We start from the raw sequence: 24772 nt of genomic DNA, 5'->3' as shown, positions 1-24772 counted from the left end.
GAATAAATTCCATTATAAAACTAAATACATGGCAAACAGTAACTGTGTTTTGTACCATGTACCCCTTGATGTAAGCTCCGTGTACATGTTGCTTCGTGAATCCTTGTGTCGAGGTACAGAAAAATCACAAAGCCTTTTGCAGGACAGCTATTTTTGGTTGATGACATTTTAACGTCATGTGATTATTGTTGGGCACTGCAGCCATTCCTGAGCCCTCCAGTGAAATGCTCCTTCACGTGGCTTCATCTTCCTACTTCCAGCTCAAACAGAACCCAGAAGATCTGTTGCCTCGTCCCGTTATCCTGATCCGAGGCCTGGATGCTGCCCAGCTAATGAATGTCATCAACACCATTGGTGAAGCAGTGGTCAAGATTCACGTGAAGGATAACTTGGTGGGTCGGGTAAGTCTTGTTTTAACTAAACCTCAATTAATTCCTTCAACTCGTGTTGATAAAGCAGGGACTTTTCATTTCACCGTTCTCAATGTATTTTCTGACTATTGCCCAAATTGCTGAGCTGCTTACACTTGTCACTTCCACATAGGATACCTTGAGGTTAATCGTCTTGCAGTTGGACTTAGTCATTAGGGTATATATTCAAAATTCATGTCCAGTGATTTGCGTAGTGATCCCAGAGATGGGTGGGTAGGAGAAGGGAACAGGTGGGAGTGAGGGCAGCTGCTTAACGTCTTTCAAAACCTCTTCTGAAAGATTTGCGATTTTTGTTAAAGCGTTGGATACAGTTAATGGTTTTACCGAACTAATTATAGGACAGCAGACATGTGGATGGACATTTCCTGGGGTCTTTCAGTACATGCAGCCTCAAAATAACTCCTTGGTAATTATGTTTTTCAATGGAAAGTCGTAAAGCTAAATAAATCTGGGAATGAGTTTGGGGTAGGAAATGTGACTGCAGGCTGAGAGCACTTTACACTAAACAAAGAGCCTTCTCTATTCATCCCACTGAGAGTACGTCCTGAAATCGTATCCATTTATTGAGGAGAATAACGTGAACCTCCTGACAGTGAGGCTCCATTGCGCTGCTGAGGTTCCACATTTAGTATTGAACAAATCCATTTCCCACATGTTCTCCTTGGATCATAGAATTGCCAGCTGGTGATGAGTAGAGTAAACAGGCAGAGCATGTTAACATCATATGCCGATGTGATCCTCTCAATTCATCCATCTCTCATCACATCTTTAAAAAAAAAAAATGGTCTGGCTATCTTTAGTGTTTTTTAGTTTCGGTTTTAGAGATACAGCGCGGAAACACGCCCTTCGGCCCACCGAGTCCGCACCGATCAGCGATCTCCACACAAAACTGTAGAAATGATATTTCGTTCAAACCTAGGTTTGAATGACAATAAATTGCATTATATTATATATTACACACTAGGGACAGTTTACATTTACACCAAGCCAATTAACCTACAAACCTGTACGTCTTTGGAGTGTGGGAGGAAAGCGAAGATCTTGGAGAAAACCCATGCGGTCCCGGGGAGAACTTACATACTCCGTACAGACAGCATCCGTTTTTAATTCTCCTCTTAAAACCTTCCTGGCTTGTTTTCAGTCTTCATCCACCTTCAAACAAAATCCTTCTCAATGTCTGCTCCCTTCCCCTTCCCCTTTGTGGAACTTGTACAAGCGCATGTTATTCTTAACCTGGGCCCCTTGGTATGTAAACTATTCACCACCTTGAACAATACACCTGCAGCGATTTTGTAAATTCCTGTTGTAATCTCAAAAACTTTAATTAGCTTACCTTCTTCCAGAGAAAATGAGCATAACTTCATACCTTTTCATAGCTTATATTTGTGTAGCCACATCTTGTGCCTGTGATGCTCAACAGAGGCTACAATACCCTACTAGTTACTGAGTACTTAGAGATCCTAGATGGGCAGAAGGCTGAGGCATGGATGACTATGAACAAACTCTGTGTATTTAAACCGTATTGGAGATGGGTAGTATGGGAGGGATGGTGCCATATCTGATTAAAGATATATCTGTGATAAGATTTGACTGCTTTAAATTTAAATGTGCTATCTCCTTCCTCTCTGTGACCCTTCAAGCGAGTCAACGCAGCCAGTTTTTATCACTTCCTTTTATTGTATTATATTGTCTTACCGGTCTTACCAACTCCAATGATTTGGACAGAGCTATTCCTTTATTTTAATTTTATTATGCAGTAAATTCCTCAACACAAAGCAGTACAGTGGATGGGAACATGTGACAGGCTGCTTGTAGCTACAGGGAATGTACATGGAGGCTCTTGTGGCAAATCATTATCGTCGAAACTATGTCCTGATTTTGTAGATTTTTTTCCCGCTGAAATCTAATGATAAAGGTGATGATGAAGTTGGTCGATCACATTTTCGAAGGGCGGCACGGTGGCGCAGAGATAGAGTTGCTGCATTACGGCGCCAGAGACCCCGGTTCAATCCTTATTGCGGGTGCTTGTCTGTACGGAGTTTGTGGGTTCACGTGACCTGTGTGGGTTTCCTCCGGGATCTCCGGTTTCCTCCCACACTCCAAAGACGGACAGGTTTGTAGGTTAATTGGCTTGGTATAATTGTAAATTGTTCCGTGTGTAGGACAGGCACGTGCCATCAGGGTAGGCAAGGTAGGCACTGCCTACCCTGTCTAAAATTATGAAATGATAATTATAAAATATAAATAGTAAAGGCAGGGAGAATTTATGCCTAAGAGATCGGAAGGCATAATTCTCCGTGCCTTTCATGCGCAGTACGTGTAATACGGGAAACTGTGTGCAGCCCATGTGCCGTGGACGCTGCTTCATGCCGTCAATTTCAAGCAGAGCTGAAGGCAGCTGAAATTCTGCCTTTGCAGCGTAGGCTGTGTACTGCGCATGCACAGCACAAGCAACTGTAAAGTGGGAAGTGGCTGCAGAAGGACAGCGTCGCTGGGGGGTGGGGGAGAGCGCCTTTCACAGCTTGTGGGGAGTCTGGCCAGCGGTAACATTGCGGGAGGGCAAGAGCGTTGAGAAGGAGGAGGTCGGGGATCATGCAACAGCAACCAGCTCAAGAGCGGGTCAGCGGGCGATGGATAACAGGACAGCGGGCGATGGAGCTTACTCCCATATGTCAGTGCGAGTAACCTCAATTGATCCCTTGTTCGCACTGACAGAGGAATGTCCACTGCCCGCTGTCCTGTTATCCATCGCCCGCTGACCCGCTCCGCTCTGTGATCTTTGCTCTTGAGCTGGTTCCCACACTGTTCAGACGGAGAGCACTGCCAGAGGTGAGCGGGCCAGCAGGAAGCGCTGAGGTCCCGGCGGCCGCTCGCAGTCACCCGAGCAACTTCCCTTCCCGGCCCACAATGCGGTGGCTCCGCGCCTGGAGCGCCGCGGCACGGTGAATGAGTGAGTTGCCGGCATGATCTCCGACCCCCTCCTTCTCAACGCTCCTGCCCTTCCTGCAACTTTACCCCTGGCCAGACTCACCACACACTGAAAGCAACTCTCCCCCCAATTGGTCCCTTGAACTAGTATTGTCATTCAATAAGATCACAACTGATTCAACGTCCCGGTGTGCTCCCGTTTTTCCCACCATCTCTCCACCTGCCGCCACCCTCCACCCCCCACCCATTCATTAATTCAGAATGAAGGAGATTTGGAAACCTTGGCCAAATTGAATTGTTATTTACTTTATTTTTATTCTTTATTTTTACGGAGAGGAGAACAATCTGCGCATGCGCGGTTTAAAAAATGTTTTTAAGCCGACTGACTGCCTACCCTGAGTAATTACTCACGGCACATGTAGGATAGTGTTAGCGTGCAGGGATAGCTGGTTGGCGTGGATTAGGGCCTGTTTCCGCACTGTGTCTCCAAACTAAACTAAACTAAATTAAGTTGTGCTATCACAATTTTCTGACTTTGTCCTCGTCATTTGTTATGCACACAAAAATATAGTCGCTCATCCAATGAAAGAGAATTACAAAGGCTGTGATTCCTCCGAGAACAACACGTCAGGTCGTGTTTTCACTCCTGTGACATTTAGTGCTGTGTGTCTGCACCGCCCAGCCCTACCTTCCATTGACTTGTCTTACTTCCTTGACATTTCACTTCAAAGTAACAGAGGTTTTAACAACACACTTAAGGTTTCATACATTTACCTAAAATGGTGTAAGTATAATTTTAGTGAGAACTGGTTTCACTGAAAGGAGTCTTGAGATAATTTCTAGTGCTGTTACCTCCTGTCTTGTGTGTGGTATATTATTATATGAAAAGTCAAAGAACATTTTTTTTCACCAGTAATAATTGCTCTTTCGCTCTCCTCCCTGCAGCCAGCCTATGATGTGGGAATCTTGATGACTCTGATCGTTGCTTTCTCAGTGGTTGTCATGATCCTGGCCGTGAGAATCAAGTGCAAGCAGAACCGAACTCGGGTGAGAGTTGCTCTGGATTGGAACTGGTCTGGATATTAGTTAGCTTTGGATTTGTATCTTTATGCTCCTATACACGTGATCCCTTGGAGTTATCTACTAATGTTATCATAGTGACAAAGTCGTCTTGTTTCTGGAGGCATATTATGAGATGAGTCCCTGCAATCATTTCACTGCTGTTAACTATGTTATTACCACCAAGGCTTTGGATTGGTAATCAATGTTGGTGCTGGGAATCTAAAAAAATATTGCTTGCTTTATGGCCCTGTCCCACGGTACGAGTTCATTCCAAGAGCCCTCCCGGATTTGCCTTGATTTGAACTCAGAGATTTATGGTAATGGCCGCTCGTCAGTACTCGGGGCTCTCGTGGACATTTTTCAACGTTGAAAATCTTCCCGAGTCTTCCCGAGCTTACCTGCCGTTAGCGAGTCTACCCGAGTACCTGCCGTTAGCATTACTAACTACTAAGAGACGTCCCCGAGCTCCGACGTACCCGCTACGTTCATTCTCCGTGTGCTTACCACAAGTTTGATTTTTTGTTACACTCAGGAGAGCTCTTGGAATGAACTCGTACCATGGGACAGGGCTATAAGAATGTGTGGAGTGTAACAATAACCACAAGCACCCTGAAAACTACTGCAGATAGACACAAAATGCTGCAGTAACTTAGTGGGATAGGCAGCATCTCTGGAGAACATTTTGTCTGCTCCACTGTGAAATCTCCTCAAGGTATACCAACTTTGAAGGAGCTTTCCTCTCTCCGAAGGTTCAGCAACACCCTGCTGAAGTCGTTGTTGAAGTCTGAAGAAGGGTCTCGACCCAAAATGTCATCCATCCATTCCTTCTCTCCAGAGATGTTGCCTGTCCCACTGAGTTACTCCAGCATTTTATGTCTAGCATCCAGAAAACTAGCTGGCATTTGAGTGCGTCAGGCAGTATTTACATTTTGGAATCAATTTTAAACTGGCTATGGCCAAATGCCACTAAATCTGGCCCTTGCATGTCCCCTGACTGTAATCATTGTATTATTGGCAGCCTTGTTTTTTTTTCTGTCTCTGTCTTATGTTCTGAACTTGCAATAGCCATCTATAAACGTACTGCCTAAACCTGAATCTTTAACCACACCTTCGGTAACCTCTTCTAATATCTCCGTAGGTATTTATTAAGTGCTCCTGTATGGTGCTTCATAACATTTTACTACTTTGGTGCCATATAATTAAAAGTTGTCATTGTTAAACCCTTTCTCGACAAGCTTTGAACTACCCAATTCAGGAATTGGCACAGAGAACATAGTGAGTTAAAGAGCTATAGAGATAATATGTTATAGAGATAAAAAGATCAAGTGTCATGGTCAAAACTTGCTGATTTAAGCTGTTAAGAATGAAGCTTTGTCATGTTTTTCACTTAATCTCCTCTTCCACAATGTGGTAAAGGAACTGAGTGAATACAAGTAACCTCCGGGATATTTGGACAGGAAAGATATTGAAGGAAATGGGTCAAATGCAGGCCAATGGGATAATCGAAGATGAGCATCTTGGTCAGCATGGACAAGTTGGGCCAAAGGGCCTGTTTCCATTTTGTATGACTGTAACTCATCTGAGATCAGCATTATTGGGAAGGCATTGTGATTGGGAGCAATTCTCATTCCATGATGACATCAGGCTAATGTTTTAATTATCACCTACCTTCTAGATTTAACAGTAATAGTGATTCCAAAATTATCTGATTACACTTCTCAGAAATGTCTTGTCATTTTTCTATATTGAAGACATAAATATAAATTGTCTAAATGTAATCAGAAAATGCTGAAGGTGCTCCACAGGTTAGGTGGGATCGGCCAGTGAAGGAGAAACCGTTAACGTTTAATGTGGAAAACACTTCATCACAGCTGGGGAAAAAATAAGTTGGCTTTAAGTTGCAGAGTGGGTGGGGAGGGGCATAGGGGGGAAGGGAACAGCTGGTAGGTTGAGGCCAGGATTGTGGTGGTGGTGAGATGTGGATGAAACCATCTGCTTGATAAGCTAATGAGGGGGTAGTGACACATTACAAAGCAGCATGTAAAAGCTGAGACATGCAGGTCAAGAAATGAAGGAAGAGAAAACGATGTAAATATAACAGCTGGATAACCGTCCACAGAACAAACTAGTTCTGATACAGAGAGAGTAGACTGCATATGTTTGATGGATTCAGTATTTGATCTGGAAGGTTGCAAGGTGCTCAGATAGAAGATGAGGTGCTATCCCTCAAGCATACATGGGGCCTAGGAGGCACAGACAGATAGGTCAAAGTGGTAGTGAAGGGGGAATCATAGTTCAGGCAACTGAAAGAGCAGCGTGTGTGAGGAATTGAGTTGCTGACCATTATGGTGGAGTCGATGCCGCAGTTCAAGACAGACGACATCTCAGTAGCAGCTGAACGGACTGAATCGGATACAATGGAGACAGTGGAACTGGGAGAATGGAATAGAGCCCTTAATGGAGGCAAGGTGAGAGGTGGTACTGTCAATATAGCTGTTAGAATCTCAGGGCTTGCATTAAATGTTTGTTACTAACCTACCCCTCTGATGGAGATGGAGAGATGCAGAAATTGAAAAGCAAGCGCCAGAGGTTAACCATGAGAAGTGGAAAATAATGATTTATTTGAGTTTAGTTTAGGTTAGTTGCCAATGTACCTGTGAAAGATGGGGTGGACTGCAGAGTAGGAGTGAAATAAGAGCTGATCCATATATCCCATAAAATAATAGGCTGTGTTTAGACCCATGCAGTTTACCATAGCAGCGTCTGTGATCCACTGAAAGTGAATATTGAAGAAGCTGTTGCTTAGTGTGAGAACTAATTTTTCATTGTGTCTGATGAAGAGTCTGAAAATGAGAATTGTTTACTGTTTTTCGACAAATCCCATTGGCATGCTGAGTGCTTCCTGCTTTTGGCCGTTTTATTTAGACTTTTGCCATCTGTAGCTTTTTTAATTTAAAATTTCATTTACTGTTGTATGCCTTTGCAATTTGCTGTAGCTGCCTGCGCCAGACAGTGTAAGTGTTAATAACTCCTGTGGTGTTTTTCACACTGACGCTAAGCGGCCGTCTTTCTTCTCAGAATTCCTTGCAGCAACAGACGATCAATGCAATCAGCCGACTGGCCACCCGTCGCTACCGGTCACGATGCCGCCCCCAGGAGCACGAACGGCAGAGCAGCCTGGATTCCCAGGGCAGCAGCATGTCAGAGCCCGTGTGTGCCATCTGTCTGGAGGAGTTTGCCAATGGGCAGGTGAGAGGAGATAGCACCAGGTTGATGGGTTTCCATATTGAATTTCCTTAATGAGTTAAGATAGGCACAAAAAGCTGAAGTAGCTCAGCGGGACAGGCAGCATCCCTGGAGAGAAGGAATGGGTGACGTTTCCGATTGAGACCCTTCTTCTCAAAATTCGACCCAAAATGTCACCCATTCCTTCTTCCAGAGATGCTGCCTGTCCCGCTGATTTGCTCCAGCTTTTTGTGTCAAATTTTGGTTTAAACCAGCAGCAGCAGTTCCTTCCAACAAATTCCATAATGAGTTTCCTTGATCGTCCTTGTAACCTGTTGCAGGAGAGGTAAAAGATAACCTTAGTTTACATGTTTAGAGATGCAGCATGGAAACAGGCTCATCGCCCCACCAAGTGCCCATCGACCATTCATCAAGTAAGGATCAGATAGATTTCGAGGGGTATGGATCAAAGGCGAGCAGATGGGACTAATTTCCTTTTGCCGTTGCTCTATGTCACTATGATGCCCCTAATTTATACTAGTTCTATGTAATCCCACTCCCTACACACTAGGGGCAATTTACAAAGGCCAATTAATCGACAAACCCCCGCACGCGTTTAGAATGTTGGAGGAGACCGGACCAACTGGAAGAAACCTACGTGGTCAGGGTGAATGTGCAAACTCCACAGAGACAGCACCCAAAGTCAGGGTCTCTGGCATTGTGAGGCAGCAGATCTACCAGCTGTGCCACCCTTGCTTGTGAAAGGTTATGGTGGTTTCATCGACACACCCCAGATCATTTCTGATCCTTGTTTTAATGCATCTGTTCAGCCTAGACGCCGAGTTCATGGCTGAGACTGTGCAGAGTGCCCAGATTGTTGGATTCTGGTGGCAGGGCAGTGTTTTTTGCTGTGTTACCCAGTTCACCCTCAGAAAAGGAGATCTCGATCTCTTCTGCCAGGCTGGATTGAACCTTCAGTAAATCCTTGGACATCCCATTTTTCTGATTAAGTTTCCACCGGTTGCATGAAGTAAAAATACTCAGTGCCCAACCATCCTGGACCCTTCCTTGTGGTTTGTCCAATTGTTTTTCCTGCTTGTTTTGTACCATTTACAATAAGTCAGTTCACTGAAGTGTTATGACTGGTTTGTCGTTGTAGGATCTCCGGATAATATCTTGTTTCCACGAGTTTCACAAGGAATGTGTGGATCCCTGGCTTCTTCAACATCGTACCTGCCCACTCTGCATGTACAACATCATTGGTAATTTAGCGTTTGAAGTTCAGGTTCAGCTGGTGAAGGGAGACGTAAATCTGAGTTTAATTTTATTCTGTTAAATGCTACAGTAATTCCTGGTTTAAAAATAAATAGCATTTGGATTGTACCTTGATGAAGCAGTGTGTATCTAAGGCAGTGACCCCTAGCGGGCATGACTCCGAGATTACAGGAGCTGTTAAACTCCCTCTCTCCAGGGAGATTATTTTATTCTGAGCTACACTCAGGCAGTGAATGTAATTCCCACTTGGGAACTCCCTATCACCAGACTGGATTTGTTATAATAAGTCATTGAGATGATTTTTGAACAAACCAAATATTTTTTTTCTGTGTGCAATTCTGCTGCTGTCACGGTCAAAATTTAACCCACTTTTGCATGGAATTGTAGAAAATTCATAATCAGCAACACCTGTAGCCGCCACCTTCCCATTTACGTTACAAATGAATAAAGACTGAATAACTTATGGGCATTGAGTGAAAATCAAAAAAAAGAATGCAGATGCTGGAAATCTGAAATAAAAACAGAAAATGCTGGAAATACTCAACAGGTTAAACAGCATCTGTGGAAAGAGAAACAGTTGGCGTTTCAGATCAAACCCCTGAAATAGCTTGAAGGGCATTTGACTGAAATTTTAATTCAGTTTCTCTTTCCACAGATGCTGACTGACCTGCTGAGTGTTTTTCAGCATTTTTTGTTTTTATCCCAGGCTGTCAATTGTGATTGCATCCCGCACAACTGTAAAGATGCCAAATCAAGCATCTACTTGCACAACCTGGAAGGTGTTCCATGATACGTTTGTTTTTGCAGAGAGAAGCAAAAACTGCCTGCCAGTTAGAGTTTCACTCAATGATCTGTAGTGATTGAAGGCCTATTTGCTCTCTGCTCCTACCACAACCAGAGAGCATTCCTGAACTACCTCGTTGGTGACCCTCGGACTATCTTCGATCGCATTTGGCTGGTTTGACCATGCACTAAACTTTATTCCCACATCTGCACAATGGCTCAGTTGTAATCATGTATTACAAGCTTTTCACTGTACCTCTGTACACCTGACAATAAACTAATCTGTAACTGTAAAGGGCCTGTCTCACGATGCGAGTTCACCCAAGAGCTCACCCGAGTTTTTAAAAAAATCAAACTCGTGGCACCTCATCACGAGTATTTTTTTACTCTTGGAAATTTTTCACACTGTTGAAAAAACTTTGAGTTTCCGCGTTTCCCGAGTACCAGCCGTTAGCGTTACGAGCCGCTACGAGACATCCACGAGCTCCGACGTACCCGCAACGTACATTCTACGTACTTACCACAAGTTTGATTTTCTTTTTAAACTCGGGAGAGCTCTTGGATGAACTCGCCTCGTGGGTCAGGCCCTTAAAGATGTAAAAGCCTTTGGGAATTGGGAACGTGTTTGAAAGTCATGGGAATTTAGAGTGTTTTCAGACACTAATGTGGCATGATTCAATTGTTTACAGAGGGAAGCTCAACAATTGCACAACAGGAAGTTCCTGAGCGAGCTGCACCGGCTGCTCAACTGAACCAGCGAATCCACCTGTTCCGCCGTTATCCTGGACACACCCATCTTCACCGACCCAACACTGCCATCCCTTCCAGAGCACCTCACCTGAACAACCCCAGAACTCAAGGGATGCCCTCTGGTCATCGCTTTGTAACACCGGAGGTCTACCCCATGGGGTTTAACACCGTGCGATATGTGGCGGCAAGACCCCGGCAGCCTCCTGCGCTACACAGGTGCAACTATCACCACAGTGAGGGGCAGGGCGTCTCCTACAGGCACCACAGACCCTTCACCGTGCGGAAAGGCCCGCCCTGGCCTGATAAACCTCACCACGGACCCTTCCTGCACAAGCCTCCCTGTCGGCAGCAGCAGCAGCTTGCGGCATGCAGCGTGCCTCTGTCGTCGCATCATTTAAAACCGAACTGTGCACCGCTGCGCTCGCAGCTCACCAGCAACCATGACAACTGCAGCCTCTCGGGGGACAGTTTTGGCATCAACTGCTCGGTGCGCAGCGGATACCTGGCAGATAGCCCAGGTAGTGACTCCAGCTCGGGTCCCTGCCACTGCTCCTCCAGCGACTCCACGCTGGACTGCACGGACATCAGTAACCGTTGTATTTATGGAAGCCACTCGACTTTCCGCAGCTCTCTAAGCAGCGAGTACGATCCGCTCGTGTACTGTGGGGCAAGTGAGGAGAGCATCAAGTCTTTGTCGTTTGATGAGCAGAGGCCCAGGTCCTTGGACTCAGCCGGTGGTCCTCAGGATGACTGTGTGCTTAGCCACACCCACTACCACCACCACCGGCACCATCATTACACCGACGCTCACCCGAGCCCTAAAGATGAGCATTGCAGGAGCGCGTCACAGAGGCAGGACGGCGAGCCGCTAGACAACTACATGGGCGACTTTCAGCACTGCCAGCATCAGGTGGAGTTCGCCTGCCAATCCCAGTACACCCCCACTCAGTGTTCCTGCTTGGAGCGGCGCTTATTGCTTCCCCCTGGGCTCTGTCTTCCCGAGACCTCGCTGCAAAAGGGCGACGCGGAGACGGACAAGAGCAAAGCGGCGTGCGCCAAAGCCAAACCAGTGCCTTCAGAAACAAAGTCCAATCGGGGCAGCAAGAGGAGGAAGAGGAAGAGTAATTTCCAGGTGGATCCTCCCGTGGTTTACTTCCATCAGGACTGTGATGCTATGGAGGACTGCAGGGTACACATTCACTACGACAACACTGGGAACCAGCGCCACCCTCCTAACATTCAGCCATCAGTGCCGGTCCCTTTAGTCCTCAACAGCGGAGCTGCCAGTGAGTGGCCTTTCCCGTTCTGCGAGTGTCGCAACCCCCACTGTCAGCAACCACTGCCCCAGGTCGGGTCCGAATCCATGCTACCCGGGGAGCAGCATGTGAGCAATGGGGATCAAGGCCACCCCTTCCAAGACGGCTGTAGTGAAAGACACTGTGACCGAGAACCAGTTCAAGACAAGTCCTTCTACTGCCAGGCATTCCCCAGCAATCCAGGTGTGTAGGAGTTTGGAAATATTTCTGCAGCATAAGACATTTTAAACATGTTTCAAGTGTTGCTGGAGGCCATCTGAGAAGAGTATTGACCTAGATAATGCAACATTTTTCTCTCGGGGGAAAGTCAGTGAGTTCAGACCAGAGGGTTACAGTCTGAAGGAAAATGCCGTAAGGAAGTCAAAGTCAAAGTCAGATTTATTCGTCACATGCACCCGAAGGTGCAGTGAAATGAATTTGCCAGCAGCGATACACTTAAAAAAAGAACACACAATACACAATAGAATTTAACACAAACATCCACCACAGCATTCTTCCCTGTGGTGGAAGGCAATAAAGTTCAGCCGGTCCTCCTCCTTTGTTCACCCGTGGTCATGGCCATAAACCCTCTGTAGTTGCCGCTACGGACACCCCAATGTACAGGACCTCTCGTCAGGATGATCAAACCTCTGACGTCAGGACGGTCAAACACACTCTGCGGCTTGGAGTGCCCGAATCGGCACTTTCCTACCGGAGACGGTGGCTTCAGGATGTTATTGGGGATTTCTTGCTTGAGCTACGGATACTGTCTGATGCTGCTGTCATCAGTGATTGGCGATACATTTGACGTGGATGAGGGGAATTCAGCCTTGTGTAATTAGGCTCTTTCCCTTTCAAAGTTGATGGGGTATGGGTTTTATTAAAGTGAGGAGCCTGAGGGATGAGCAACCAAGCTGCATGAGATTGGAGTGTTTCGAAACTAAACACCTGTCCCAAGTGTAATAAGTGAGAATTAGTGTTTTCCAATTCATGATCCAGTGGAACAATCACTTTATGACCATCTGCTCATGCCAATATTCACAAGTTATAGGAGAAGAATTAGGCCATTCGGCCATTCAATCTCCGCCATTCAATCATGGCTGATCTCTGCCTCCGAAACCCATTTTCCTGCCTTCTCCCCATATCCCTTGATACCTGTCATATTATGCCTGCAATTCAGTGAATAATTTACTGCCCATTCAGATCAGTCACCATTGTCTGTTGTTATGGGAGCTCGGCGTGAAATTAGTTTGAGATGCAGATTGATAAATTTCCCATGCTATGGACTGGGACCCCAAGGTCACTCTGTACATCAATGCTGTTAAGGGTCTTGCTTAAATGTGCGCTCATCAACTTGTACATGAAATGCATAAAAATCCTTATGTTGTAACTAAAGGACGGCACAGTGTGGCAGCTGATAGAGCTGCTGTCTCACACGCCAGAGACCCGGGATCAACCCTGACATAAGGTGCTGTCTGTGTGGTGTTTGAATGGTCTCTCTATGATCACATTGGTTTCCTCCAGGTGAACCAGTTTCCTCCCACATCCCAGAGACATGCAAGTTAGCAGGTCAAATGTGAATTTGTGGAATTCTCCGCCACAGAAGGCAGTAGAGGCCAATTCCTTGGATGAATTTAAAAGAGAGTTAGAGCTCTAGGGGCGAGCAGAATCAAGGGATATGGGGAGAAGGCAGGCACAGGTTACTGATTGTGCATGATCAACCATGATCACAATGAATGGCGGTGCAGGCTTGAAGGGCCGAATGGCCTCCTCCTGCACCTAATTTCTATGTAATTTAGCTCCACTGCTTGCATTTCACCTTCCTATGCTCAATCAGTGATCATACATCAAAAGTATTTCATTAGGTATAGTGCTTTAGAATATCCGTGTGTGTGCACGTGTGGTCAGACACTACTGTCCTCCATAACTTAATGTCTGCATTACACATGATGAAAGTCCACTTGCGGGAAGCAATGAGAGATATCTGTCACCCGAGGCTGTAGTGCAGTTAGTTGCTTTAAATGGGGGAAGGGTGCTTTTGAGGAAGGGGGGGGTTGGTGGGGGGGTGCAGAGAATGCCCTGGTTCCAAAGGTGTGTTAGGGCCACTGACACTGCCCACAGGTAAACACTGACATGGTGCAAATTATTAACTTGTGTGTTTATTAATCCCTGAGGACCTTGCTATCACAGGCACATAGCCTTGTCCCAACATAAGCCTGGACATACTGTAGGAGTGTGCAGACACGTTGCACTTTGCCCTCCAGTTTCTAGATTGCACATTTTTAGTCAGTGTGCTTCTTTTGAAATCAGCATTAACCTGGGGTTACAGCACAGTGGCAGGTTATATCGGTGTTACAAATTGTAGACCCATTCTGGATGTTCTCGTGGGTTGAGAACTGTTAGTTATTCATTAAGCTGAGACTGCCTTTCCTTTAACACTTATTTCACTCAGTTCCATGTAATATGACCCAAAGGACATAACAGGACACCACATAACTATTTGCCGCACGTCTAGAAAACAAATTGGTGGGCACTCTAATTCTTCTATTTTGTTTCGAACTCAAGGCAGCTGTATATGGTTCACGATTTCTGTCCTTCCCCAAATCTTTGCGTCGGTGATTAGCTCGTTTTCAATCAGAAACCTCCCTTGCCCCAGCACCATGCGGGGGGGTTTGGGTCACGTAGCTGTACAGCATGGAAAGAGGCCCCTCACCCCACCTTGACAATGCTGACCAAGTTGGCATATTGGGTTAGTTCCATTTGATTGCACTTGGCCCATAGTTCACAAAACACTTCCTATCCATTACCCTTGCCATCCAAAGATAGACACAAAATGCTGGAGTAACTCAGCGAGACAGGCAGCCTCTCTGGGGAGAAGAAATGCGTGATGTTTTGGGTCGAGATCTTCAGTCTGAATAAGGGTCGCGACCTGAAACGTCACCCATTCCTTCTCTCCAGAGATGCTGCCTGTCCTGCTGAGTTATTCCAACTTTTTCTGAAGAAAGGTTGTGAGAAGGCTGACGTATGGTTAACGACACCTGAAACAGGTGGTGAATTCATTATTACAAACCAGGCAATATCCAACAATATCATTGAGTCTCATCAATTGAAGGCAGGTTGCCCAATGGTAGGAGCCATGGAACCATGTTAATATACAAGAGAGTAGAATTGGAAGAGACCTTCGGGTTTAGAGCAGATCATTCTGGTGATTAGAATGCTTTGTGTAAAGAGTTTAGGCAGCTGATGTCACCATACCACCTCCCTCATGTCAGTCCAGGGCCTTCCAGGTGAGACAGAGGTTCATGTGCACCTCCCCTAACCTCATCTACTGCATTCAATGCTCCTCATGTGGCCTCCTTTACATCGGTGAGACCAATTGTAGACTTGGATATATTTTTGCTGAACACTTGCGCTCGGTTCACCAAAGTCTATTGGTGCTCTTGGTTGCTCACCATTTTAACTCCCCATCCCATTCCCATGCTGACCTTTCTGTCCTGGGCTTCTCCATTTACCAATTTTAGGTAACTAACCCACAAACAACCCCTCCCCTTTCCCCCCTCATTTCCCCGCCCCCCCATTTGGCTTTTTCCGCCTATCTTCCCTGTGCCTCACTTGAATGTGCACCCATTTCTCCCTTTCCCCTTCCACTATATTCCTTCCCGACTTCACACTTCCCACCTCTTCTATCATAATCTCACACTTTTTTTTGTCTTATGAACCCTGGACTATGTCCAACAATCTGTCAATCCAACCCCTCCCACCTGAATCCATCTATCATTTTCCAGGATTTATTTTTTCCTCACAACCCACCCCCCACCCCCCACCTCCCTCACTCTGCAGAACGATCCCAACCCAAAACGCTGCCCATCCATGTTCTCCAGAGATGCTATCTGACCCGCTGAGCTACTTGTGAGAAAACTGCAACCAATACCAATGGCGTTAAATTAGCTTCTCTAAGGACGTTTCTCCTCCTCTCTGGTACCATAGCTCACCCACGTTTCATTTGTTGTCTTGACTCATTCCTTAACTACATCACCTGCAATGTACGAAAGGTTTTTCTAAACATCTGATTATGTTATTTTTTTCACCATTCCAACCAGGTACCAAATCAAACGTGGAAGAGATTTGTGAGGAAGCCGTGTAATTGACGTACAAAGGAAGCCGTGGCAGGCAGGACAAGAGGCAGATCTGACAAGACCGTGAAGCTGGCAAGATGAGGGGCACCTGGAGTGGCCGTGCAGCTGCGGATGAGAGTGGGACATGCCTGGCGGAGCTGTGTAGCTAGTGGATGAGGGATGGACAGGTGTGATGAAGCTGTGTAGGCGGATGAGAGAGGGCAGGCGTGGAGAAACTGGGTTGCGGCAGGATGACGGTGGGACAGGTGTGCAGACGTCCTACACCGGGCAGATGAGGGAGAGGGAGTGTAGAGAAGGCGGGTGGCAGGAGGGAGGAGACTGGGATTGTGGCGCAATAGTGCGGTGCAGCCAGCAAGAAGAAGATGGAAATGTGTGGCGTTGGCGAAGTGAGATCTGATGCACATGGGGAGGATGAGTGCAAGGGTTTGCATGAGGAAATTGTATAGCGTGCAGATATGGGTAATATCCCTTACGGCGAAGCTGTTTAGCTGATGGATGAACATGGAAATACATTGGGATAAGCCTTGTAGCTGGGGGTATGATGCGGGGACATTCACGGAGAAGCTGCATAGCTGGGAGCAAGAGGCTGGGACAGGTGTGGAGAGGCTGTATAGCTGGAGACGTGAGGTGGGAACAGTTGTATAACTGGTACATGAGTTGGGACAGGCATGGAGAAGCCATGTAGCTGTGGGTAAGAGGTTAGTTCATGCATGGAGAAGCCATGTAGCTGGGTGTATGAGGGAGGGATATCCATGGAGAAGTCATCAAGCTGGGGATATGAGATGGGAACAGCCACGGAGATGCTCTGAAGCAGGGGCTATGAGGTTGGGACATGCATGGAGGAGTTGTCTAACAGGAGGTGTCTGGTGAAGACTGGCATGGAGAAGCCCTGTAACGGGGGACATGAGGTGAGAGCAGGCATGGAAAACTCGTGTAGCGGGTGGGAAACGGAAGGAGAGTTATGTGTAGACAAGCAGGACATGATAATGGGTTCAACTGGCAGAATGAGGGGCAGGTCCAATGTAACTGTGTAGCTACAAAACAAAGACCAAGTTATTTCAAAGTTTTGAATATTGGAACCAGGACATTAATCTACAGAAGCATCGCTTCATGACATTGGTGCTTGACATTTGTTAATAACCTTCTACTTCAAGAGTAAGTGTGTATCCACAGCCATTGGAGGCCCTTTGTCAAGGGACTCCTTCCTGGTGGTCTTTGTTTTCCAGAATAATCTAACATGGCAGATTTTTAGCACTTGTGACCAGACCCTGACTGTCAGATAGAAGCACTTAAAGACAAATGTAGCCTTGCAGGGCCTTGTATTTACAAGGGCCCCACAGTATATTTTGGGTACTTTGTATTAAGAAAAAAATCTTTCTAAAGTGTTGTATTATATTTGTATAGAAAGTCATTGCATTATGATAATATGTTCTTAATATATTTATTTACTAATATATTTATCCTCTACCAGGGTGTGTAATGTAACGTGCCTTATAAATGATCAGTGCTGTCACTAACCTGATGGTCTGGCTCTATTCAGATTATGCTCCAATAAATTATTTTTCAATTACAAAGGTGAATTGTGTTTGGTTTGTCATAACTGTATCTAATTTCAAGATTCCTGACATGATAGCCCATGCAGTGTGGGGGTGCTGTGATCATTGGAACGCATCCCTATGGGGTGTAGGTTACTTAGTGATACATAGATGCTACAGCATTAAGGGCACTGGTCAATTTATTAAGATTGTGTACAAGTATAAGGAAATGCTTGTGTTGGAAGGAACTGCAGATGCTGGTTTAAACCGAAGATAGACACAAAAAGCTGGCTGACGTTTCGGGTGGAGACTCTTGAGTTGCCTTTATTGTTGTCTCTACTTGCTCCACGGTAATGTTGGGTTCAATGGTGCTTTTTGTGGACTGGTTAATTTTAATCACTTCAGAGTTTGTTGGGTGGTATAGCTGCACAGATCCATCGTAATGCTACAACAAGCCTTCAAGACGATGAAGGTAGCTTGCGGAATAAGACGATAATCCATTTGGCAAGTGTCCCATTTCTACCATGCTTGCAAGTTGCATATGGTGAACCATGATGAAGTTCAGTCAAGAGTATTTTATTGTCATGTGTCCCGAAACAGATCAATAAAATTATTTGAATGAAATTCTGAAGAGCAGACAGCTGACATCCCGAGGGTATGTCAATAATAAGGAAGAAAGACTTGAAATGCCACTGCAAAGAAAAAGGTAATAGGTGATTTCTAAATTACTCCCTACACATTTTTGATCTACATCTAGTTCTGATATATTACCTGTATCCATGGTTACACATATGTTTATTTCCGTCATCTCTTTGGGTGCTCATGAATCATTATAACATTGCAAGTGCTACAGATACTGTAGTCATCTCGTGACTTTTTTGGGTACTGTAAACACCTCTTATGAAGATAAAATGACTAAATTGGTTTAAAAATCTAAAACAGATACAGTGCCCTCCATAATGTTTGGCACAAAGATCCATAATTTAGTTATTTGCCTTTGTACTCCACAATTTGAGATTTGTAATAGAAAAAAAATCACATGTGATTAAAGTGCACATTGTCAGATTTTATGAAAGGGTATTTTTATACATTTTGGTTTCACCATGTAGAAATTACAGCTGTGTTTGTACATCGTCCGTTTCTCCCCCCCCCCCCCCCCCATTTCAGGGCACCATAATGTTTGGGACACATGGCTTCACAGGCGTTTGTAATTGCTCAGGTGTGTTTAATTACCTCCTTAATGCAGGTATAAGAGAGCTCTCAACACCTAATCTTTCCTCCAGCCTTTACATCACCTTTGGAAACTTTTATTACTGTTTATCAACATGAGGACCAAAGTTGTGCCAATGAAAGTCAAAGAAGCCATTACGAGACTGAGAAACAAGATTAAAACTGTTAGAGACATCAGCCAAACCTTAGGCTTACCAAAAACAACTGTTTGGAACATCATTAAGAAGAAAGAGAGCACTAGTGAGCTTACTAATCGCAAAATGACTGTCAGGCCAAGGAAGACATCCGCAGCTGATGACAGAAGAATTCTCTCTACAATAAAGAAAAACCCCCAAACACCCGTCTGACAGATCAGAAACACTCTTCAGATGTGGATTTGTCAATGACCACTGTACGCAGAAGACTTCATGAACAGAAATACAGAGGCTACACTGCAAGATGCAAACCACTGGTTAGCTGCAATAATAGGATGGCCGGGTTACAGTTTGCCAAGAAGTACTTAAAAGAGCAACCACAGTTCTGGAAAAAGGTCTTGTGGACAGATGAGATGAAGATTAACTTATATCAGAGAGATGGCAAGAGCAAAGTATGGAGGCAAGAAGGAACTGCCCAAGATCCAAAGCATACACCTCATCTGTGAAACACGGTTGTGTGGGTGTTATAGCCTGGGCATGTATGGCTGCTGAAGGTACTGGCTCATTTATCTTCATTGTAGATAAAATTGCTGATGGTAGTAGGATAATGAATTCTGAAGTGTATTTTGCACATCCTTTCTGCTCAAGTTCAAACAAATGCCTCAAAACTAATTGACCGGCGTTTCATTCCACAGCAAGACAATGATCCCAAACATACTGCTAAAGCAACAAAGGTGTTTTTCAAAGCTAAAAAATGGTCAATTCTTGAGTTGCCAAGTCAATCACCCAATCTGAACACAATTGAGCATGACATTTATACGCTGAAGGGAAAACTGAAGGGGACTATCCCCCAAAAGAAGCATAAGCTAAAGATGGCTGCAATACAGGCCTGGCAGAGCATCACCAGAGAAGACACCCAGCAACTGGTGATGTCCATGAATCGCAGACTTCAAGCAGTCATTGCATGCAAAGGATATGCAACAAAATACTAAACATGACTACTTTCATTTACATGATATTGCTGTGTCCCAAACATTATGGTGCCCTGCAATGGGGGGGGGGGGGGAACTATGTATAAAAACTGCTGTAATTTATACATGCTGAAACCAAAATGTCTAACAATGGCCTTTATTAAAATCTGACAATGTGCATTTTAACTACATGTGATTTTTTTTCTTACACAAATCTCAAATTGTGGAGTACAGAGGCAAATAAATAAATGATGGGTCTTTGTCTCAAATATTATGGAGGGCACTGTAGAGTGCCCATTAGTTTGTTTGCCATGTTACTGAACACTTAATAGATAGGCACTCCTGGTTAAAGCATAGTAATTTGATATGAGAGTGATACAAGCAACAAGTATTAAGGGAAGAAAATACTCAGCATAATGGAGGTTTAGGTATAGAGTTGCAGAGAAAGGTAAACCTTACAAGTTGCAAAGCCTAACTGTCCCGGCTGGCAGGCATATTGTGTTGACATTTTCAGGAATCGATTTTACAGGGGAAATGAAGGCTCGGCAGTTTACGCACATTTTTTTTGACCAAATGATCCCGTCAAAATCACTGATAGGACTCCCACTCCTGGATTCAAGTTTCATTCCAGATGGAAATACCAATGCAGTACTGAGGAAATGCTGTGTTCCAGATGGCAACATGTTCAGGATAAGACGATAAATAAATTCAGCTGGAATTAAAGGTCCCGTATTGTTCAAAGCAGAACAAGAAAGTTTCCCCATTACCCTGGCCCCATCCCTTCCTATGCTGGAAATTGCTTGCCTTTTCCATTTGGATTGAATAGTTTATAGATTGAGTGAAAGACATGACAGGTCTGTTCAAATCTTTGGATTAATGCAACAATCTGCACTTAGACTGCTAAATCCCAAGCATGTGAAACCTCAGCCTTACCTTGCCTGAAATTTAACCCCACACTCTGACAGTGGGAATCTTTCATCTCCTGTTTTTAAAAGCCCCAATGGCTGTCTGCTCACCAGGTGACAGCCTTTCCTCGAGTCAACAGCCTAGAGCAGGAACGTTACTGAGTTTGAAACCATGACCCTCATCCTATTCAAGGTAAAACATTTTATTCACTTGCACTTGTCCACTCGCTTCATTCTTTGTGAAACATGAATCATGCACATTCTTCGCAATAATTAAACAAATCTTTGTTCCCTGAACCTGTCTCCACAGCTCAAGAGCTGCCTTTTTGTGTAACTGGGCTGTCCTCTTTTTGCCAGTGGGTACAGCAGAGGATGAGATCATAGCTTTGGTAGTTAGTCTGCTGGCAATACTTAGAAATGTTTTAATACTATCCTGCATAAGTGGGCTCAAGGTGAGCTTGTACTTGAAAATGATATTATGCCTTTAATGAACACTAAAAGTTTTTGTTCAGTTTATTTGAAACTGGTTTATTTAATCCATAACAGAAAATTAATGATCAACATTAAGTATAGTTTCCAGTACCCTCAACAATTCTCAAAACTGCTTTCTTACTCTGCCATGCCCAGGTGCTATGATTTAAAAGGGACCCTTTAAAGTGCATTACATAACACAAAATCGTGAAAGGCCTGGGTGGAGTGGATGTGGAGAGGATGTTTACACTGGTGGGAGAGTCTCGGACCAGAAGTCATAGCCTCAGAATTAAAGGACATTCCTTTAGGAAGGAGATGAGGAGGAATTTATTTAATCAGAGGGTGGAGAATCTGTGGAATACATTGCCACAGAAGCCAAGTCAATGGATATTATTAAGGTAGAGATGGATAGATTCTTGATTAGTATGGATGTCAGGGGTCATGGGGAGAAGGCAGGAGAATGGGGTTAAGAGAGAAAGATAGATCAGCGACGATTGAATGGTGGAGTAGACTTGATGGGCTGAATGGCCTAATTCTGTTCCTATCACTTGTGAACATAACTTTGAATTATGATACTGAACTAGACTCGGCTACAGATCCGTCCAGTGTGAACTGACAAAATCACTGACAAATCGTTGCCACGCAGTGAACCCTTGTTACCCAGAGGAGGAATAGGATGGTAAGGGGGAAAAAACGCATTGGACCATTCATCCTGCAAAACTATAAAGCATGTATGCAATGTCTCAATTTGATTAATCATTCGCTAAGGTGATATAAAATATTTGGATAATCTCTTGTCTATGGCATTTAGGGGAGATGATCAGTTGCCCATTCCTGAGGATACTGCTGGAATAGGTTGGATTGTCCCTTGTGAATGTTGTTCAGGATAAGTAGAAATAAGGAACTGCATATGCTGGTTTACAAAATAGGTCACAACCCAAAACATCACCTGCCTATGCTTTCCAAAGATGCTACCTGATCTGCTGAGTTACTCCAGCACTTTGTCTGTTTTTTTGTTCAGGAACAGTATGTGGATTTGTAATTCAGTTGACTACCCACTGTTAAAACAATGTTTCGTGCTTCCGTCCTTAAAACAGTTGGATCTTTGAAAGGCAAAATCTTGAATTGCATGCATGGTATCGATCGCAGCTCCCATATTCTGAATAAGTATAAATGGGGAACAAAGTGTGCCTTTTCTCTTTCTCTGAAACCAATACTAACTGGAAAAAGCTCACTTCTTGATTTATACTTTAAAACATTGTGAGAAATGTATTAATAGTTTTGTGTTAACATTCATATGTTTAAGTTTTAGTTGGAAATTATAGGGTTCTGAGAGATTTATTTCTCTGGTCTGGCTCAGTCCAGGAATGATGTGGCTGGAAGTCTTTCATTCTTTAAGACGAGAGGTCCAGCCATATCGTCCACTTGAAGAAACAGAAAACCAGAGAAATGTTTAAAGACTTGTTAATTTTGAGAAAATGCCTCTCTGGCTGCAAAAGTCAAATCATTTCCAGTGGACTGACTGATACCCAATCTCTAGAACTGCTGGAAGTTATGTTTTGCCTGAAACCATGTCACAATCTGGACTGGGCCAGACCAGAGAAATAAATCTCTCAGAACCCTCTAATTTCCAACTAAAAATTAAACATATGAATGTTAACACAAAACTATTAATGCATTTCGTTGTCTCTGTACTGTACACTGACAATGACAATTAAAATTGAATCTGAATCTGAATCTGAATCTATTGGCCATTATCTCACACTTTTCCGGCATCTCTCATTTGCCAAAATTGGACATTGAATTTGTGGTATGGTCTTGTGTGGTGCAGCATCCAGGCAACAAAATCATTCTGCCTAAAATGCCTCATTCAACTTCACAATGTTACAAGATCCTCATCTGGATATAAAGATGTTAATGAAATACACCTAGCTTATTTGATCAATTTCCTACAGGATATCACAAATTATTAACCTTGGGCAAGACAATGATCACTAATAACCACAGGCTTTATCTTTTATCCAAGCCAAAGGATACCCGTGAATGCCTACAAATCCACACCTCTTTGGTACATGGGGGGAAATCAGTACACCTGAAGGAAACCAAAGTGGTCACGAGGAATACATGCAAACTCTACCCAGACAGCACCCAGGATCAGGATCAAACCCGGGTCTCCGGCACTTTGACACGGCTGCTGTACCAGTGTGCCACCCGATTCTACAATAACTGTCAAATTAGCTGCATGTCTGTGTTCTGACTGCTCCCAGGGGAACACATTGCTGTAGGTGGGCTATAGAATATATACATTGTGAAATTACACATAATGACAATCAGACCGGATAACCCAGATCCACTTTACAGCTTTTCATGGCAGAATCCTCAAATTTATTCAAATTGCCAAAGTGTAAACATTGAAAATCAGTCACTGGTAGACCAGGTATGTTTGACATGTTTATTAAATATACTCATTTTACAGGTTAAATTCAGGACTTCCAATGGGGTATTTATTTACCTCCTGCTTGTGTACCTTTATAGTGTGTGTTGTGTCAATTGGCAGATTACATGACCTGTGTGAAAGTGTTAATGATTGTGTGCAGGAGCTGTGGACAATATGTGTAAGTGCAAAGATGTATGAACATGGGTGTGATTCAAATGCCACAATTTAAATGCATATTGCACATCAATAGGTGTGAATTAGTACATGTACTTGATGGGGGGAAATGTATGTGGCAAACACTTGTGGTGGTGCAAATAGATGTTAGTACTAAGCAAATATCGTGCTTGAAGTGGGAGAGAACTCTTTGGATCAGTGATCTGGAATAACCCGTGATATACTGTAACCATTAATAAAATTGTGAAATACAATGCAAATATTTAGGAATTGAGGAGACAGCAAATGTAAGCTCACAGTGCAGGGCTCAGAAAAACAAATTAAAAGTCATGATTATCTGATAGCACCTTTGGATTTAAGTTTGTAAAGACTTTGGGAAGTTAAAAGCTGAGGATGCTGAAGGATTCCTAATACTAATAGTGTTTAGAGGTTCTTAAAGATGCTCTATGATTTGAAGTCCAGTTATTTTAATAAAATGGCACTTTGTTGCTATCAGTGTAAGCAGTGAGGTTTCCTCTTGCATCTTGATCACACTCAATGGCTTCAAACAATGACTTGAAGTTTCCAGCTCCAAAACCCTTCAAATAAAAAAGTACCACGCGTTGTTAGATAAAGTTTAAAGATACATGACAGCTATACATATCTTAATGGATCCAGGCTGTGTAATGTTCCATTTACAATAGGAAACAGATTCCACGCCCCCCCCCCCCCCCCCCCCCCCCCCCCCCCCCCCATGTTTTGAGAGGTGGGGAACATCCCCGCCAGGTGAACATGCCTGGGCTTGCGGGAAATATGGCCAGCGCGGAGAAGCAGCGCTGGTGTCCCGTCAGTCCAGACAGGGCTGTAGTTAACCCGGTGAGACAGGCACAGTTGAGCTGCATTTAGCACTGAATTGAGCCTCCGAAGCCTCGCACGCGTGTGTGTGTGAGTGTGCGCATGCGCACGGGGCCGCCAAAAAATTGTGTATCCCGTCCCCTCCATGTTTTGATAGTGCCTTGCATGTACTTGACATCTGGCATGGATTTAAGCT

General features: G+C 44.3%; 2 protein-coding genes across 3 annotated transcripts in view; one reads left to right on the top strand and one right to left on the bottom strand.

Annotated features, from left to right (window-relative positions):
* LOC129710771 (E3 ubiquitin-protein ligase RNF43) overlaps positions 1-17869 on the top strand; it is a 175623-nt gene extending 157754 nt beyond the window's left edge. Inside the window, exons 4-9 of one of the 2 annotated variants that reach the window (XM_055658008.1) lie at positions 261-392; positions 4305-4406; positions 7500-7670; positions 8806-8908; positions 10394-11953; positions 15850-17869. In XM_055658008.1, coding sequence (XP_055513983.1) covers positions 261-392; positions 4305-4406; positions 7500-7670; positions 8806-8908; positions 10394-11953; positions 15850-15893 — 2112 coding nt within the window. In that variant the 3' untranslated portion in view covers positions 15894-17869. Of the gene's footprint in view, positions 1-260; positions 402-4304; positions 4407-7499; positions 7671-8805; positions 8909-10393; positions 11954-15849 lie in introns of both variants that reach the window. The other variant, XM_055658007.1, reaches the window with a different exon arrangement.
* Positions 17870-23569: 5700 nt separating this feature from the next.
* Positions 23570-24772, bottom strand: part of hpda (4-hydroxyphenylpyruvate dioxygenase a) — a 33659-nt gene continuing 32456 nt past the window's right edge. Inside the window, exon 14 of the mRNA XM_055658003.1 lies at positions 23570-24320. Within this exon, the coding sequence (XP_055513978.1) occupies positions 24210-24320 (111 nt within the window). The 3' untranslated portion in view covers positions 23570-24209. The remainder of the gene's footprint in view (positions 24321-24772) is intronic.

The sequence above is a fragment of the Leucoraja erinacea genome, chromosome 28 (assembly GCF_028641065.1).
Source record: "Leucoraja erinacea ecotype New England chromosome 28, Leri_hhj_1, whole genome shotgun sequence".
Taxonomy (NCBI): domain Eukaryota; kingdom Metazoa; phylum Chordata; class Chondrichthyes; order Rajiformes; family Rajidae; genus Leucoraja; species Leucoraja erinaceus.
Note: the sequence above shows the minus strand (reverse complement) of the source record. Positions and strands in the feature narration are given on the sequence as shown.